Source organism: Globicephala melas, chromosome 21 (assembly GCF_963455315.2).
Source record: "Globicephala melas chromosome 21, mGloMel1.2, whole genome shotgun sequence".
Classification (NCBI taxonomy): Eukaryota; Metazoa; Chordata; class Mammalia; order Artiodactyla; family Delphinidae; genus Globicephala; species Globicephala melas.
Window position 1 is genome coordinate 33,294,050 of NC_083334.1, and position 19,635 is coordinate 33,313,684.

General features: G+C 39.3%; 1 protein-coding gene across 1 annotated transcript in view; it reads left to right on the forward strand.

Annotated features, from left to right (window-relative positions):
* HOOK3 (hook microtubule tethering protein 3) overlaps positions 1-19,635 on the forward strand; it is a 103,214-nt gene that overhangs the window by 70,558 nt on the left and 13,021 nt on the right. Inside the window, exons 15-20 of the mRNA XM_030834459.3 lie at positions 3,003-3,143; positions 7,491-7,578; positions 12,254-12,288; positions 16,510-16,592; positions 17,688-17,788; positions 19,035-19,139. Coding sequence (XP_030690319.1) covers positions 3,003-3,143; positions 7,491-7,578; positions 12,254-12,288; positions 16,510-16,592; positions 17,688-17,788; positions 19,035-19,139 — 553 coding nt within the window. The remainder of the gene's footprint in view (positions 1-3,002; positions 3,144-7,490; positions 7,579-12,253; positions 12,289-16,509; positions 16,593-17,687; positions 17,789-19,034; positions 19,140-19,635) is intronic.

Below are 19,635 nucleotides of genomic sequence, written 5' to 3' on the forward strand. Positions count from 1 at the left end.
CCATCAGCCTGCAAAATAATTAGTCCCAGGCTTCCCTGGTGGCGCAGTGGTTGAGAGTCCGCCTGCCGATGCAGGGGACACGGGTTCGTGCCCTGGTCCGGGAGGATCCCACATGCCGTGGAGCGGCTGGGCCCATGAGCCATGGCCGCTGGGCCTGTGCATCCGGAGCCACAACAGTGAGAGGCCCACATACAGAAAAAAAAAAAAATTAGTCTCTAAGATTTATTACTCCAGTACAGGGAATGGTCTGGGAAAGACAGAATGTACAGACAGGAGGAAGCATCTCCTCATCTCTACTACTCTTCCCTCAGTAGTACCTTACATTTGTATTTAATCATAGCATTTAAAATATTCCATTTATTTCAATATATGCCTGGCTTTATGTTTAAGAATGAAAAATTGATAGGGAGGCACCAGCTGTCCATCAGAAGGTGAATGAGTAATCCTGAATATTGCTTTTACCTTTTTCGGGCTAATTTGCCCCCTTTTTAAATTGACACTAGCCTTGATCCTTCATAACATCGTTGGAGGTATTAACTAAAATAATGGTTGTGTAAAAGTTTTATAAACTGTGAAAGTTGCAATAGGCATTGAAATACTTATTGAATAAATGAAGACAAAGGTTTTTGTTGTTGGCATTTGTTTAAGAAGGACAGACAAAAGGTGTATAATGGAACACCAATTCTGGAAGCATCTTGTATACCTTTTACTTTTCTGCCATCTGACATGGTACTTTATTATTGGACCAATAAAGTTTGTTGAATGAATAAATACACTTATTTTTATGAATATTTATAAATAAATGGTTATGTCCAAAAAACAAATTTTAAGGAAGCTTATAGGTAATGCAGTTAGATTTTTAAGTTCTGAGACAAAAGAACAATGATAAAAATTCAACAAATAAAATGGTTTTTATTGAGTATTACTCAATACAAATTAAAATATTCTCTGTGGGGCTTCCCTGGTGGCGCAGTGGTTGAGAGTCCGCCTGCCGATGCAGGGGACACGGGTTCGTGCCCCGGTCCGGGAAGATCCCACATGCCGTGGAGCGGCTGGGCCCATGAGCCATGGCCGCTGAGCCTGCGCGTCCGGAGCCTGTGCTCCACAATGGGAGAGGCCACAACAATGAGAGGCCCGCGTACCGCAAAAAAAAAAAAAAAAAAAAAATTCTCTGTGTCTAGAATACGTCTAGAAGAGCTATCAAGAAAATGAAATAGTACAAAGATGAAATTTCTCAATGTATATATAGACAATGGATCAGTATTCTTGATGCATAATGAAATTTGCTCTTCCAGTTTGCAAAAATCTGTTAAAAGTGATGATTTTCACTGATGTTAAGGGTATGGAGAAATTGGAAACCTCATAAACTAGGAGTAAAAGATTAAAGTGATACAATCTTTTTCAAGTGAGATATAATTGACATATAACTGTGTAACAACTTTAGGTATACAACATAATGATTTGCTATGTGTGTATATTGTGAAATGATTACCGTATTAAGTCTAGTTAATATACATCACCACACATAATTACCAAAAAATTTTTTTTCTTGTGGTTGTACAACTTTTCTTTTGAGCAGTTTGGCAGAATGTGTATGTTGTCTAAAAAATGTGCCTATCTTTTGACAGAAAAATTACTTGTCTGAGAATTAATTCTGAGGAAATACCCAAGGATATACACAAAAGGATATTTATAAAGCTAATCATTAATAACATGTTGAAGTTCAAAATTGGTAATAATCTAAATGCCCAATAATTGGGCATGAATTAAATAATGATCGTCTATATACTTTAACATGTCATTTAAAATATTAAAGTATAAAATTTAATGCTATGAAAAGATTGTGAAAAGTTAAGTGTAAATAGCAGATACCAGTGTAACAGGTACTGTGAGATTCATTTTTACAAGTGTTTGCATGTTTGTACGTATGCATAAAGTTAGAAGGCTGTATTTCAACAGTAATTATTTTGCACTGCAGGGTTATGGAGGGTTTGTATTTTCTTCTCATTTATCTTTTTTTCACCCTACAATGAGCTTGTTTTACTTTGTAATTGACAAATATGATGAAGTCATTTTTTTCAGTTTACAAAATATATCAAGTTCTGTGTAACTGCTTGAGTTGGGTTACAGATTTGACTCTCATCTTTTCAATAGAAAAAGTTAAAGTATTTTATAAGGTTTACAGTGTTTACAAAATAAGAGCAGAATGTTTTTTTTGTGTTTGATATTCGCTTTTTTTTCTTTTTCCATGAGAAGCACAGTTTTTCATAGCATCTGGTATGGATAGTAATATCTTCTTCATGCGGCCCTCTAGAGATGACCCTCTCTAACATAAAGGACGAATTCTATCTTCAAGACGTATATCTTCAATGATATTGTCATGTGAATTAATGTTCAATTATATCATCCCTGCAGTATTCACAGTGGCAATTTTTGTGTGGCTGTTGCTTTTAGCATCCCTCAGTGTAAGCATTTGGCATCACGCAAAGAGCCCAAAACAATGCAGTCCAGTAACCTGGCTCTGATAATCTGTCTTGTTACAAGACTACAGGTTTACCGTATCTACAGGAATGGATGGACTGCATGTCTTGAAGGCATTCTTCGTTGAATGTTACATCTTGCCACCAAATTATTGGTAATGTAAGAGCATAGCATTAGAGATGATGTTTTGTTGACGAGAATCAAAGAACAAATACCATAGGTGCATTCACAGCTTAAGTGCTTAAATCATTCACAGCTTAAATGCTTAAATCAGAAAGGAAATAGGATTTTGAAACCTCATTCATTACAAGTCATGCTGTATGGGGATTCTGTTATCTTCAGATTGTCCATTCTAAAAAGAAAGTGCTTAAGACCTGAAATGTAATGTCTCAGCCAGTTACAACAGGAGCTAAATTTTTTCCAGGTACTTTGTTTTTCATTTCTGTTCTATGTATTAAATCTATAACAGTGCATAGCTGGATTTTGATAACTACGTTAATCTGTTTTTCTTCTGCTCTCAGGGAGAAACTTATTCGTCTTCAGCATGAGAATAAGATGTTAAAAATTAACCAAGAGGGTTCAGACAATGAAAAAATCGCCTTATTGCAGAGCCTTCTAGATGATGCCAGCCTACGCAAGAATGAACTGGAGACAGAGAACAGGTAGGAGGCATGTGGCAGCAGCTTAGACACCGGTTTTCTCTATTTACCTTGATTTTGATTCCCTTAAACAAAGGTTTGAGTTGTGGTTTGAAAAGTGAAAGTGTGTTATTCCATTTCATTTCAAGAGTACTTTTTTCCACTTACGGGCAAATTTGCCCAAAAGTATAGTCTCTCTGTAATAGCATTCCCGTCTTTAGCTCTTGTCTTCTGGCAAAATGATACCAAAGTCCTACCACTTTCCCTTTTTAATCACTAATTAAAACTAGAGGATTAAAAAAAGTCACGATTTATTCACAGTCTTTCGAGACAATTTTACTTCGTAGTCATGCTTATATTAGTAGAGTTTACCCTGTTTTTACAAGCTAATGTTTCAAAGAATTGACTGGTATGAGGAAAACAGTAGGATCCATCATGATTCAATTGATAGGGCTTTTTTTTTTTAATCTGTTATTTCTTGTGACTCTGATAGGAAGTCATCCATTTTATGAACAATTCAATTATTTTGAGAATTTAGAATCTGCAAATTTAACAAAACATCACTTTTCTGCTTGTAAGTTTTAAGAGTGTTGCAGTAGGCAGTTTGTCCAAACTACTTTTAAACCAGTAGCTTGTGCTGGCAAGGGCTACTTTTATGTTTTATTGTGACAATCCTCTCATTCTTTTCCTTTTTGGAAATGTTTCTTAAATACCAGACCTATGATGTCTTTTCTTTTCCTTAGAGCTGTGATATTCTGTGATTTGTGAGGGATTTGACAATTTTATAAATAGTTTCACAGTTTTTGTGATATTACAGATTCTTTGCTTATTCTGCCTGATTGATTTGGCATTTCCCAGGTGTGAGTCAGTCTTGAGAGTCAAAATTGTTACGATAGTTTTACATATCCTACCCTTCCTCCTGTAACTTTAATTTTTAAAGCTGCTGAGGGAGAATCAGCACACTGTAAATACCAGGGTGATTATTAGAGCATAATTAAGCATAAATGTAAGGAGACATTTTTATATCATTTCTTAGGAGCATAGATAATGAATACTTTTTTAAAATACTTAGAAAAAGTGGAAAAAGAGAAGGAGGAGGAATGGGAATTGTAGAAAACAGCAGGCAGTCATGCAGAGCCCATGGTGAGGGCACCTTGAGTTACCCCCTTCATCCTTGGCCTCCACTGTCTTTTAGCATCTTAGTGGGGAGAGCCTTCTCCCAACACTAATTTCTTATCAGTGAATCAACACCTACAACGTTTTCTGTAACACTTTGCCTTGTTTGTCACAGACCTTACAGCTATTACTCTTTCTCCTTCAAAATAGAACAGCTAGCTGTCATTCGTAGAGGACTCGTGCATGTAGATGACTGGTTACCTCCTAAATCCCTGTTATTCACAGCTGTGTTTGTTTATTAAATTACAACACTGATGATAACTTACCTTTAGATTATAGCCATCTGTGGGTATTATGATCTGTAACAGTAATACTAGTAATACGAGCAGCTAACATTTATTAAACTGCTGTTCCAAACATGTTCCAGCGTTGTTCCAAACATTGTGCTAAGTGTTTTAAACATGCGGTCTTACTTTATTAAAGTTTTACACATGTAGGAATTTGGGCTGAGACCCAGGCTACCAGACTCCAAAGCCTCTACTTAACCTCTTTCTTGCCAGTTTATCTTCTGCCACATTTATAAAACGTTTTTTTCCCTGTCTTCTCCTCACAGGATGCTTTACTCTTAAGTGAGTTATCATAAGTTTGTTCTTACTGAGTTTAGTAAGTGTTTACATTACTTGGTCTGTACCTTAACCTCTTACTCTTTGACAGCACTGGGTTAGCACCAAGAAAGCAGAGTTTCAGTTCTACTTAGTCTCATAACTGTGCGACCTTAAATACTATTTGCTCACCACCATATGTCACCTTAGAAGGAGAGGTTTGTAGTAAACCTCCAAAGTCCTTTCCAGTTAGTTTTCCCAACAAGTTGGTATTTGTTAAAATCTGTAACACCTGTTGAACTCAAGCAATGTAAGGAGAGGCATGAAGGGTCGAGAGAGGAGCCGTACTGGAACGGCTTGGGGAGCTCTCTGGAAGCACGCGTGATCTCCTTCCCTTCCCTCTCAGAGTAGGTTGTGATCTCAAGCTCACCCTCTCCCTACACCCCCTTGACAACTATATGTAATTAGACTTGGATTAAAATGTTGATTAACTAAACCCTTGAAGGGGGAGAAAGAAAGTAGAGGCATTTATAGAGTACCTGCTATGTGCACACCCTTTATATATTATCTTACTTAGTTTTCTAAACAACCCCATGAGGTCAGCATTATAATCCTCATTTATTTTGTAGTTGAAATATTTTCGTATATATTTAGATATATTTTTATAGGTTCATACATGTGTGTGTACATGTATGCTCCATGCCTTAATCGATATGTTAGACTATGTTTTATGACATTTATGATGGCCTCCACCTAGTAACAATATTTTTTGACTGATTAATTTCAAAAATGTCTAAGATGGATAGTTGAAATAGCCTTATAGTTTGATATATTTTTCATATTGCTTCCTGAGAAAATTAAACAAATTTACAGTCAGCAACGTACTTATGTACCTCTGTTCCATATTGAATATGAGTTTTCAGATAATTCTTTCACTGAGTGAAAAAACAGATTCCTTTGTGTGAAAAACATCAGTTATTATTATAGATTTATTGCCTTTTTACTGTGATTCTCACTAAATTATAGAACCTAGAGGTTTACAGTAAGAATTTCTTGTCACTTGTTGAGTAAAAAAAATTTCTTACTGAACTTCTTGGCTATTTGGATTCTAAATATTCATTGCCCTGTTTTGTCCTTAATTGGGAGCAATCTGGCTTTTACTCAAGTACTCACTAGCCAGTCCAGTGGGAGCAGTTAGGACTTTATCTCTCCTCGCCTCTTTACTGTTTTCATTGTGGATCGTTTCCCCTTCCGCAGACTTGTTCTCAGTTTCAGGAACAGCCCTCGCTTGTGCCTCTCCCAGTCCTTGGATTGCTGTCCAGGGCGAGGCTCCTCTTTCAGCCCTTTGCTTGGTGGTCTGCCGTGGCCCCTCTTGTTCCTCCTCCGAGCTGGTTCACGTTCTTTCTGGCCACTGTTACTCATGCTCGTGGCTTCAGTCATTGCCGAACGGCTCTTGGGTCTGGAGGGTCGGCTTAGCCCTCCCGCTGGCCTTCAGGTGCAGGTGTCCAGCTGTTCGACAGGCATCTCTCATCACTTCATTTTTGACAAATACCAAATGAAGTCCTTTGTGCCTCTTTCTCAGCCTGCTCTTCCTGTATTCCCTTTCTCAGTAAATGGTCCTTGGTAACTCAGACCGGACTCCTGAGTTACTTTTTGCTCCTTGTATTCCTTTGCATTTTCCGTGCACCCCGCCTCTGCCCCCTTCTGTTTTAGGGGGAGGCGTGATCACTGTGCCGGCCCCGGTGGGGCTTCCCAGACGGTCTCCTCCACTTTCACACCAGCGTGATCTTTCTGAAACACTGTCTGATCCTTCCACATCGTCCAAGACCTACTGGTCCCCTGAATGTTGCATCCTAATGTTCTAGAGAATTTATGGGGATTGAGCTCCAGAATCAGCATTTTTAAAGGCTGGCTGCGCTATTTCCATCCCAACAAAATTTTAGGCCCGATTATAGGATAAATAAAAATACGTTTGCATTTCTCAGAGGGGTGTCCCAGCCTCTCCTTTTCTCCTCTGGTTTCATCTCCAGCCTTCCTTCGCCTCATAACTTGGTCTTGAGCCATACAGTTCCTGAACTCTTCGTACCCGCTCCCTTTCTGTGTGCTTTGGACATGCTGAATTCTCGGTCTTGAATCCCCTTTCCACCCTTAACCACATAAGCGTTTTATTTACTGTCTGGTCTCCATTCAAGTGAAGCCCAGCTGCTCCACGCAGTTAGGTGCAGTCCTAGCTTCTCTGAGCAGCCGTCACTCCTGTGTGTACCTCTGTGTGCTGTGTTGAAGTATTTAGCTCGTATTTTATTTCTTTACATTTTGTCTCCCCACTAAATTCGAGTGCAAGGGTCTGCTAGCACTATGCTGAGTGTGGTGCCTGACACTCAGTTTGAACAAACCTATAGTGAAGTGAATTTCAGATAAATATATGTGTATAAATATACCAGCTCAACAAAATGTGTCCACCAAAACACTGCATTGGATATCATTATAGACATTTTAAGCAATACAAAAAACAACCAGAAAAGTGAGCTACTACGACTGTAACATGAGACTTTGTTTTTCTCATTATACTGTTTCTCGAACCAATGTGAAAACCTAAGGCAAAAGGCATAAGTTTAGTCAGAACTTGGAAAATTAATGTACCTTTGATTTCTAGGCTGGTGAATCAAAGACTTCTAGAAGTACAGTCACAAGTTGAAGAATTGCAAAAATCTTTACAGGATCAAGGCTCAAAGGCAGAAGATGTAAGTCTTAATATGTACCAGTGATGGTCCAACAGTTTCATAATGTTAAGAAAAGCTATAACTTTTATTTGATGGTCTATATCAAAATAATTGTAATTATAGTGGTTATAGAAAAGAAACAGTGTTTTCCTTTTACTAACATTCCTTATAAAAAGGACCAGACAGTACTTTATTGTCTCTTTCAGATTCATCCTGCTGGGAATTAGAAGTTTACTTGTAGTTATCAGCTGAAGAATTAATTGGGGTTTTATGTTTTACATGTGCTCACCTCAGTATTCAGAGTATAGGTTTTTCCCTCTGGTCAAAAAAAAAAAAAAATGCTGATAGAAACTTAGCATGTTCAAGTAGCAATGTTTGTTGTAAAATTGATTTTAAGAAAATAATGCCGGGCTTCCCTGGTGGCACAGTGGTTGAGAGTCCGCCTGCCGATGCAGGGGACACAGGTTCATGCCCCAGTCCGGGAAGATCCCACATGCCGCAGAGCGGCTGGGCCTGTGAGCCATGGCCGCTGAGCCTGTGCGTCCGGAGCCTGTGCTCTGCAACGGGAGAGCCCACAACAGTGAGAGGCCCGCGTACCGCAAAAAGAAAAAGAAAATAATGCCATTTCTAAAATGCTACCATCTCTAGGTTTATGAATCCCGCTTTCTCCCCCTGCCCCTCCCGCCACACAGATACACACACACACTCACACACACATTGTCACACACACACACACACACACACACACACACACACACACACTCCCCTGCCCCTGCTTGTGCGCACGCTCTCTCTCTCTCTCTCTCTCTCTCAAATATAAGCTCACTGCCCTATTTTAATATTCGCTTAGCACTCTGCCCCTCTGCCCTAGCCCTGCCTGCTTGGCGGGCGCTCACCTAGAAAAGAGTAAGTGTGCCGAGGCGGGAACAGGGTCCTCCCCACCTCGCCATGCTCACCGCCCCACACAGTGAGCTGGGGCAGCTCATAGTAGTCAGGCTCTGATGCAGGCGTAAATCAATCATGTTTTGCAAATCCCTTACATTTAATGAGCTGTATACACTAGAGCTGCTCCTGTAAAAGGGCTCAAAACCAGTGTGAAGAGGGGATAACAACTGAAGTTTAATCTTTGCTTCAGTCAGTTGATAACTTTTTTCCTTTTGCTGGAGTAACTCTGGCTTTTGAGTATAAACCTATTTGGTTGTTTTCATTGTTAGAGTCATTTGGGGCACTCAGCGTCAAAACTGTAGACACATCTAGTTCCGTCCAGCCTTAGTAACGTAAGAGGGTGTAAAAACAAAACAGCATATTACTTAAAACCTGAGAGTGTGAGGTATAAAAAGCTCACTGGTGACCTAATTTTATGAGTTTCTTATGCACCTATCTGGCTTATGTAGGCAGCGTGCTCTCTGAGATGATGGGCTGTAATTTATCCTCTGATGTGGTGGTAGTTCTTCTTAGATCCCCACATTGATTCCCAGTTCCTAAAATTCTCACCAACATTTAAACCACATCATCCCCTTATTAAAATGGAACTAGTTTGAAATACCATGGTTTACTTTCAAGCATGCCTTTATCCAGAATGCTAAATCACAAGCAAAACCACCATTCGTGTATGAAAATACTAGTAAAACTAAGAGGGTCTTAGCAGTGAACCAAAGCGGGTAACATTTCTTAGTTCAGTGAAATCACTAGGTCCCTTAAACTGAGGTAAATGTAGACTTCGTTTTGGTCTCGAAAACTTTGAGGAGACTTTCTGTTGGTTTGTTATGGTAGAGAGGGGAGGGGTGTGCAGATCCTAGGAAGTAAAAATGGCGAAACATCAGTATCCACTCAACCTTAGTGTTAGACTCTAATAACCATTATACTTGCTGTTCTTACTTATATTTAAACATACAGAAAGGTATTTATTCTGTAAAACAGTTTTTTACATAACCTGATTAGATATCACTGTGGCTATCAAATCTAATTAAATATGCTGTGTGTCATTGCTTTAAGAGGCCATATTTCAGAAATGAGTTCCCAGGCCTAGAAGTGCTATTGGCATAAATTAGTCAATTTATTCGACTGCTCAGATGCTGAGATGTGTTGCTCTAAATTCTTGAAAATTCTCTCAGAGCTGTTTTCTCTGTAAAGATTCAGATAGAAACTTGCCTCATTCTGAAGGCGGGCTCAGCATAATGTGGAGAAAAGTGTGACCCACGACGTGTGGTTCTTCCCACGGCAGGTGTTCAGTGTTGTTGTCGCCTCTCTTTTCACCCAACCTACAGTGTTGCTTCTCAGGAATATGTAATGCACAGAGCAGCCTGCCAAATGGAATTGATCCTCTCTAAAGAACAACGTAATTTCTGCCCATTTCTGTTATCAAAAGCACAGTCCTTTCATGTGACCTTAAGTCAGAGTAGCGTGATTTGCACATTTTTATTATTATTTTTATGTCATTTATTTTTAGCATGGAAGCAGAAAAGCATTGTTATATCCAGGCATATGGATAATTTGAGCTAGCCACAGTGTATAAAACTCCAGAGAACAAGACAGGATGAGGAGACCATAGAAGAAAGAAAAATGTACATTTTTGAAAAAAAATGCGTGTCTTTTACTTCTGTTCATGAATTACTAAATCGTTCCTTCTATTGGCTGCTGTGTTTGCTTCATACTAATATGTCCTCTCTGTCTCTTGGCATGGTTTCTGCTCAAGGCTATTGTAAGTATGGCTTCCTATTCATTTCTATATATTGAAGAGTTTTTTGATTTATACATTATCTGCCATCATAGTTGATGTGGTTGAAATTTTAAATTAACAGGAGTTTTATGCAAAAGGAATATACCAATATTACTTATAGGTTTATGCCCTTTACAATTAAGATACTTAAAGGATATCAAAAACCTAACCAGTCAGGCTAAAAGGAACTCTGCTCCTTTTTTTTCCCATCCCGCTCCTACCCCCATTGTTATAACTAGTTTGTTTTTATCAAGTATTTTGAAGCTAGCTTGCTGTCACAGTCTGGCCTCCTGATGCCACATTTTATGAGTAACAGTCTTCCACTGGAGAGGCTTCAGTGGAGGTGAAGACTGTGCATAGACTCCAGGGTCTGGCAGGCCTGGGTTTTAATTTGGGATCTGCCTCTGGAAAGCCCCTGAATGTCTCCCCAGCCTCACCTCCCTCAGCCATGAGATGGGGCTGGTATCACTCACGGTTGTGAGGTTGACATGAGACAGTGCACATGATAAACTTGAGTGAGTGCCTGGCATATTAACTGCTCATTACATAATCATTTTATTATATATTATCTCAGATTTAAAAATTAATTTTGCTTAGAGCCTAATCAAGACAGAAATGCACAATTAAAGCTAAGGTGTTTTTTAAAGTATTTTCATTTTACCCTCTGTACTGGAGAAGGAATGAGCAGTAATCAGAATTCAACAGGGTTGAGACTTCCCTGGTGGCACAGTGGTTGAGAGTCCACCTGCCAATGCAGGGGACACGGGTTCAAGCCCTGGTCCGGGAAGATCCCACAGGCCGCGGAGCAACTAAGCCCGTGCGCCACAGCTACTGAGCCTGCGCTCTAGAGCCCGCGAGCCACAGCTACTGAAGCCCATACACCTAGAGCCCATGCTCCGCAACAAGAGAAACCACCACAGTGAGAAGCCCGCATGCAGCAACGAAGACCCAATGCAGCCAAAAATAAATAAATAAATTTATTAAAAAATAAAAAGTCAACAGGGTTATCATCTTTCTCTATGTTTGGGGGAAGCAGTGGTAGAGGACATTGTGGTCCACTAACCTAGCTGTAGTTGACATACTCAGCAAAAAAGTGCATTTGAATATTCCAGAGCTGTGTCAGAATGGGCTCGAATAAGCGATGACAGTAATCACTATCAAGTCAGGGGACTGAAAATGGAAGAGCCCGGTGTGACGGGTATGTTCCCCTCCGTGCTGCTCTTGACTGATGGGACAGTTTGTTTCCTAAGTCTGTATTATTTGGGTTTGGCTGAATTAATTATGTAACTATTTATCTCAACGTGAACTGTTTCACAGAATTCATTAGTAATGTGTACCCTACAAGCGTTGAGTTTAATTATGAAACCTGGTGGTCCTGTATGGAATGCCGTTATTCTTTGTTTATTTTAGGTCAGTTCTGATCTCCTGCTTCTCAGGAGACTCTTTTTTTAAATACCCAGTCAAAGCTGCATTCTCCAGCATATTAAATGCTGTGCATATCCCATCTTTCACGTTCCTATCCTGTCACATAAACTGTTTGCAACCTGTGCATATCAGAAACTTCTGATTAATTCAGTAAGTGTTTACGGAAGTTGATCCCATGATGCAAGGAAAATATAGCAGATAAAAAGTGTCTTAGGGACCGTCTATTATTATTAGAGTTCTACTTGCCTATTGCATCCAGGAATATTAGGTCTGTACATAAGTGGCTTTTTTATTCATTTCCCTGACTATAAATAGAGAATTCAGACATACAGTTTATGGGTATTTTATACTGATCGTTTTTATCACTTATAGGCTGCTGTCTCCCTTATCAAAGAGAAATAAACTTGGGTACATTGTGTATTTTCAGCTCTTTGACCAGAGAACTTACTGAGGGCTCACTCAGTTATTTACTACTATATTCTTAATTTTTTAAAATTAGCTTATTAGTTAAAATGTTAAGTAATAAACTATTTTTTTATTTTCCATTTTCAGTCAGTTCTTCTAAAAAAGAAGCTTGAAGAACATCTGTAAGTATAAAAGCTATTGAGGCTCATTGTTACATTGTCCAGTGAAACATCAGTGTTTTGTGTTGGTGGTTACAGAGTATCTAGGCAGTGGCATGGGTAGCCCTGAAGGTATAGAAGATTATAGGAGACATTAATAGTATCTAAAGGGTCATCTTCACCCCAGGTCCTCAAATCAAAACAATTACTGTGTTAGAACTGTTTTCTCAAGTGAGATTCCAGGGTTTTATGTCTTCACGATAGTATTTAATGATCCCAGTTAGGAGTGTGGGACCCTCTGGATCAGCAGTCAGAAATGTTTTCTATAAGGAACAGAGAGCAGTTGCTTTAGGCTTTGCAGACAGTGGTCTGTGTCACAACCACTTAGCTCTGAGGTTCGAGAGCGGCCACAGGCAGTATGTAAACCAGAGCTGTGACTGTCCCAACCAAGCTTTCTATGCAGGAACGGGCCATGGGCTGAATTTTCCAGCTCTAGAGTCTGGCCAGCTGAAGCTTCCTTTTTATGTAAATGTTTTAAAGTATTATTAAGCTTATCAGTAGCAGCTTTTCAAACATTTCCTTGAATTGCAAACATACCTGAACATGACTTTTTGATCTAAAAGATTAAATTTTTAAATATTACAGTTGTTTTCTCATGAAGAAGAAACCTTCTTCCATATCTGAGGTTGACAATGTTAGGAGTGTTTTGTAATTTTTCTTGCACCCAGTAACTGCTGTAACCCTTCCTATCACTTTCTGGCAAAACTCTGTCCTTGCAGACATTGAGTGTGGGTGCCCATGGATTGCCAGCCTGGTGGAGCGTTACAGGGTTAGACTGTGGTAAACAGTCATCCTGGGTACCATAGTGGCCATAGTCTGGCAGTTTGCTGCGTGCTATCCTAATTTCTTTCTTTCTCTTTCCTCCTTTCTTTCTTTCTTTCTTTCCTTTCTTATATGGGAAAGTGAGACGCTCCTAGGGCAAGTCTATCACTGGGCAGGTTCTTAAAATACTAGAACAGCACCTATCACCTTCCAGCCACTGTGAGGTTACCTGCAGTGAGAATTTAGTGTTGAATTCTGTCCTTTTTTCATTTCCCATCCCTTAATTGCAGATAATAGAATACCTGTGGTTTCATAAAACTACTGTCTAACCATTGTTCTGTGTTCATTTACATGGTAAAAATCTTCATCAAAAAGAATTTATTAGTGAAGATGAGGCCTGTATTAGTTTCCTGTGGTTGCCATAACAAATTACCACAAACTGCAAGGCTAAAAACAACAGAAATTTATTCTCTAACAGTTCTTGAGGCTAGAAGTCTGAAATCAGGGTATCAGCAGGATTGGTTCTTTCTAGAAGTTCTAATGGAGAATCTGTTCCATGTACCCCTCTACTAGCTTCTGGTGGCTGCCAGCAACCCTTGGTATTCCTTGGTGTATAGATGCAACCTCTCTCTCCATCTTCACGTGGCCTTCTTATAAGGACACCAGTAATTGGATTAGGGCCCACCCTGATCCAGTATGACCTCATCTTAACTAAGTACATCTGCAAAGACCTTATTTCCAGATAGTGTCACATTCACAGGTTCTGGGGTTTAGGACCTCACCATATCTTTTTCAGAGACACAGTTCAGCCTACCACAGAGCCCACAGACATCTCAAAAGATGAATGACAGTGCAGATTTAACACTACAACAAGACTATTTTACACACAACAAATTGGTAAAATTTAAGAATCAGACATACTAAGTATTGCCAGAGATGTTGAGTGCTGGTAACTCTCATCCACTGCTGGTAGGGATATACATCAGTTTATTCAGTAAACTGCAACATGCATATATTCTGTGACCCATTGATTCTACGTTTCTATGTATACCCTAGATTCCCAGAGATGCTGTGGTCCATGTTTACCAGGAGACATTTAGAAGAAAGTGTGAAAGAACATTGGGGTTTTGGGTTTTTTTTTGTCAGTTTCAAACATTTATTTTTAAAAAGTGACTATAAGGTAGTTTATTTAGTTATTATTCATTTCCCTCTGATGACTTTTTGTTGTTGTTGTAGGCGGTGGTTGTGTGCATTGTAGGATATTCAGCAGTATCTCTTTCCTCTCCCCACTAGAAGCCAGTAACACCCTCCTAAGTTGTGACAATCAAAATTATCTCTAGACAGCCCCAAGAGGGCAAAATTGTCCCCAGCTGAAAAGCTCTGTACTTCGAGGTCCCTACCAAATGTCTCAGTTTCAGTGAGAACACAACTCTGACTAGTTGGAACTCAAATGTGTGGACTTTTGGGATTTTTCCCTCTCAGAGCCCCAGTAATTTTTCATTCTTCTGTAGTTGTCCCTTGACAAACCTCGTGGTGTCCATTCCTAGAAACATGCAATTTAGTATTAATCCAAACACTTAAGCACACCCATATGCCAATTTATGGTGATCTTTTCTTACATAGCTCTTTCATCTCTTACTCTGTGCTCCAAAAATTCTAGCCGCATCTGCCTCCCCACGTTCTAACCTCTTTGTCCTCAGCTCAGGGGGATGGGCACACCCTTCCTGTGATCTCCTCCTGACTGCAGACAGAAAGCCAGAGAGATCATAGGGGTTCCCACTCTGGTTTTCTTTCTCTGAGGATCAGAATCTTGTACTGCTTACTGTCCACCTTCTGAAACAGTTGTTTTACATAGTTTGCCCAGCTTCCTACTTGTTATTAGCAGGAGAGCAAGTCCAGTAACAGTTATCCATACCTTCATGGCCAGAAGTAGAAACAACATAGGAGCTCAAGAGCACTGGGAAATGTCTGGACACACTTCTTTCCTCACAAGTTGTGTGTTTAACAAGAAAGAACATTGTTTTTAATCACAGAAAAGCAGAAACAATACAAATATCACCAACTGTAAAATGATAAATAGATTGGGATATATTCAAACAATAGAACACTGTACAGCAATAAAAAGGTATAAACCAGGGCTAACACATGAACATAAATGAATCTCAAGAACAGCATGTTAAGTAAAAAATGGAGGTCACAGAACAGTACATACAGTATAATTAATGTGTAAAGTAAACACAGGGCAAAATTAAGCCATGTGTAGTGTTCAGGAACACACACAGAGGCCCGTCACGAAAGTCATGAGAACGGTTAAAATCCTTGATTTGGTTACCGCTGGGAAAGAGATAGGAACACATGGCATTTTTAAGGTTCTGGGATAATTTTTATTTCTTAACCTTTTTCTTCACTGGGCTTAGTTTTTCTTATTTAAACTGTATATATTTATTTTGTGTAACATATGTCTGCATGTGTGTGTGTGTGTGTGTGTGTGTATACCCTCAACAAAGATTTATTAAAGTATTATGCATAGAAAAGACCAGAAATAGATATAACAAAGTACTCTATTTTTTCTTCGTGTTTTTCTGTATTTTCCAATTTTTGCAGCCTTTTTTCCCTCTCGTATTACAGAGTGCCGCACTAAATAGTATAGAGAATTACACATTATGTAAATACTAGGAAAAAACTTCTGTTCATTCATTCTTTTACTTTTATATTGGAATATACCTCACAATAAAGTATACAAATCCTGAGTTCCTAGGTCTACAGCTTGATGAGTGTTTTCCTACATAGGCAGGTAGCCCAGATCAATAGCATGTTTCCAGCAACACCCCAGGATTCTTTGTTCTCTCTTTTAATTAATTGATTACATCCCCAGACTAGCCACTGCTGATCTCTTATCACCCTTTGTTAGTTTTGCCACTTTCTGAACTTCATATAAAAAAAATCATATAGTATTATCCTTTTGTGTCTGACTTTATTCAACATTATTCTATGATATCTCTCCACGTGGGTGCATGTACCATTAATTTATTCTTTTTTATTGGAGTGTACTGTTCTTTCTATTCTTATTTTAGGAGCTTCAATTTTTTTGCAAGAGTTTTGCATTATAAAACCTCAGCAAAGTTTTAAATTTAATGTTTACGATATCCTTATTCCTAGAAACAATAAAGATCATTAAGTTATTTCTAACCTCTTGTGCAGGTTTATATAAAAGAATGACTACTATTTCAAACTCTGAGATTTTTGTCTCTATTTTTTAGTCATTTAGAAAATACGTTTATGTTGGATTAGTTTTTTCATCTTTGTTTCATAGCACTTGTGTGCTATGCTAGTGTATCCCATAAAGAAAGAATTTATATCTTTCATTCCAAGTGAAAAAATGCAAAACAGTGGTAGGTAAGAGTGTTAACATCTTTTTTACAGAGAGAAGCTGCATGAGGCCAATAATGAGCTGCAGAAGAAGAGAGCCATCATCGAGGACCTTGAGCCGAGATTCAACAACAGCTGTGAGTTTTCCCAATTAGCGTAGTTTTCAGTTGGTTAGCGCTAGTGATGAGTTTAAATAAAATTTGGTTTTTTTAGAAATAGGCCCTATTATATTTTCTAGCAATTAAGGAATTTGCCCTGTTCACAGAAAGAGTATACACACACACACACACACACACACACACATAATCATCTTTACAGTACTTCTTAAATTTCTAATTTAGTTGTGAGTTTTTCCTTAACGATGGATGCTAATGCATATTTTATGAAATTTTTTTCACAGTGTCATTAAGTCAGCCAGACTTTTCCTTTGGTTGATATTTACACCCGTTTGTAGCTTGACTTTATCAATTCTTCTCTGTGGATGTGGGAGAAGGACACAGACTTTTACTTTTTTAGTATTGTAGTGAAATATACATAACATGAAAATGACCATTTTAACCATTTTTAAGTATTGGGTTGGCCAAAAAGTTCGTTCGGGTTTTTCTGTGGGTTGCGATGAAAATCCCGAACGAATTTTTTGGCCAGTCCATTGTATATAGTTCAGTGACATGTTAAGTACTTTCACACTGTTGTACAGCCATTGTCCATCTCCCGAACGTTTTCATCTTCCCAAACTGAAACTCTCTACCTGTTAACCACTTCCCTCCTCCCCTCTTCCCAGCCCCTGGTAGCCTCTGTTCTGCTTTCTGTCCCTATGCACTTGACTCTTCTAGGTAATTCATATAAGTGGAATCATACAATATTTGTCCTTTTGTGTCCGGCTTCTTTCACTTCACATAATGGCTTTCATTTTCACTTAGTATAATGTCTCCATATTGTAACGTGTATCAGAATGGAGGCTGAATAATCAACTATTTGTGTAAATAGACCACATTTTGTTTATCCCTTCAGCCATCCATGAATACTTTTTAATTTGTGCACTTCCATAGTGTAGTTTTTGTTTATTTCTAAGAAAAGCTTTTTGTTTAAAAAAATTGTAAATTTAAAAAAATAAAATTATATATAAGTATAGACAAAACAGTCTCTCAAAGCTGTTTACTATTTTGTCAGTTGAAATATTTTCAAGTTGTTAGGTCTAAAAAATTTTTAATTTTTTACTGTCTCACCGATAGCCTTAAAAATTGAAGAATTACAAGAAGCTTTACGGAAGAAAGAAGAGGAAATGAAGCAAATGGAAGAAAGATATAAAAAATACTTAGAGAAAGCCAAAAGTGTAAGTGTGAGTCTGTGGGCCTCTCACTGCACTTTCTCATTGTGTTTCGCTGATGTTTCAAAATACAGTGCCTGAACGGTGACCTCTCACACAGAAGGACACGAGGAGTCTTTCGACAAAAAGAGCAAGAGGCCGTGATCAAAACAGGTCGCCCCAGCCCCAGGTTACTTACTCGTTACCAAGAGGGACTCGCCCTTCTATGTAGGAAATGAGTGGCAGCCCCACCTTGCCTAATTATCAAAATCGGCTGTGCCTGGCGGGAGGGCCCGCCTCTGTCTCCAGATGAGCCTTGCTGTCGGCAGTGCTCAGGGCTTCTGGCCTAGCTCCAGTTCCCAGGGAAAAGGAGATTACTGGAGCAAGTTAAGTAACACCTTCAGGAAGGCATCAGATAAATCCAGACTTTGGGATGAGAATCCACATTATGAAAGCAGAAATAGGCACTGGAGCATCATGGAACACCAGAAGCTGTTCTCCTGTAAAGGAGCCCGAAGGGACCTCCCTGCCAAATGCAGCGATCCTGGATTGGGGACACCTGTGGAAATGTGGATTTGGGCTGAATCGTGATGACTTATAGAGAGGTTCACTTTCTTACAGATGTTGTGGGAGGATGTCCTCAGTCTAAGGAGATGCGTGTTGAAGTGCTTGAGGGTCATGTGTCATGAGACAAAGGTGGCAGTGCTGCAGTTGGTCAATCCGGGTTAAAGGAAATGGGTTTTTATTGTTCTGCTCTTTCAAGTTTTCTATGGGGTTGATCATTTTTGATAGTAAAACTGCTGAGCCAAAAAGCAAAGACCCTTCCCAGAAGCCCTCTGGTGGGCCAGCTAGAATTGTGTCACCAGGCTGTGTGTAAACCCAGCGTCTGGCAAAGGAGAAGGACCACAGAGACAGGCTTGTGGACCACTGGGACCCGCTCCATCCTCGCACATCTGGTCAGAGGCAGAGGCCCCTGAACCAAGTCAGAGGAACGGAAAAGGGAAGATTGCTGTCAGTAGTGTCTGCTGTAGTGTGATTAATTTCAAGCCAGAATTACTTCTTATCACTGACTCTTTCACATAATTTTAAATTTTTATATAATTAAGAATTGTAACAACTGGATATCATTTTATACATTCAGATTTTAAAGTGTCCACGTAAGATAACTTTTGAGTCTCATAAGGTTTATCTTTTTTTTTAATGACTGCTTCCTTAGATATTACACTCCTTGGGTTTGAGACTTTTAAAGTTTTTCTTTTATTACTTTTTGCAGGTTATCCGTACTTTAGATCCTAAACAAAATCAAGGAGCAGCACCAGAAATACAAGCTCTTAAAAATCAGCTCCACGAACGGGATCGGCAATTCTATTCATTGGAGGTAGTTTACTGTAATATGATAAGACATTTGATTTTTAAATTTTCGATTCTAGAAGCCTTGCTGTGCACAGTGGTCCCTCAACATCCACGAGTCACAGTTACCAAAATCCATGGATGCGCAAGTCCCTCGTAGAAAGTAGTGAATGTGGTTATTTGCATAAAATCTAAGCCCATCATCCATGTGCTTTAAACCATCTCTAGATTACTTATAATACCTAATGCAATGTAAATGCTATGTAAATAGTTGCCTATGGGGACTTCTCTGGTGGCGCAGTGGTTAAGAATCCGCCTGCCAATGCAGGGGACACGGGTTCGAGCCCTGGTCCGGGAAGATTCCCACATGCTGCAGAGCAACTAAGCCTGTGCACCACAACTACTGAACCTGCGCTCTAGAGCCCGCACGCCTAGACCCCATACTCCACAACAAGAGAAGCCACCGCAGTGAGAAGCCAACGCTCTGCAATGAAGAGTAGCCCCGGCTCGCCGCAACTAGAGAA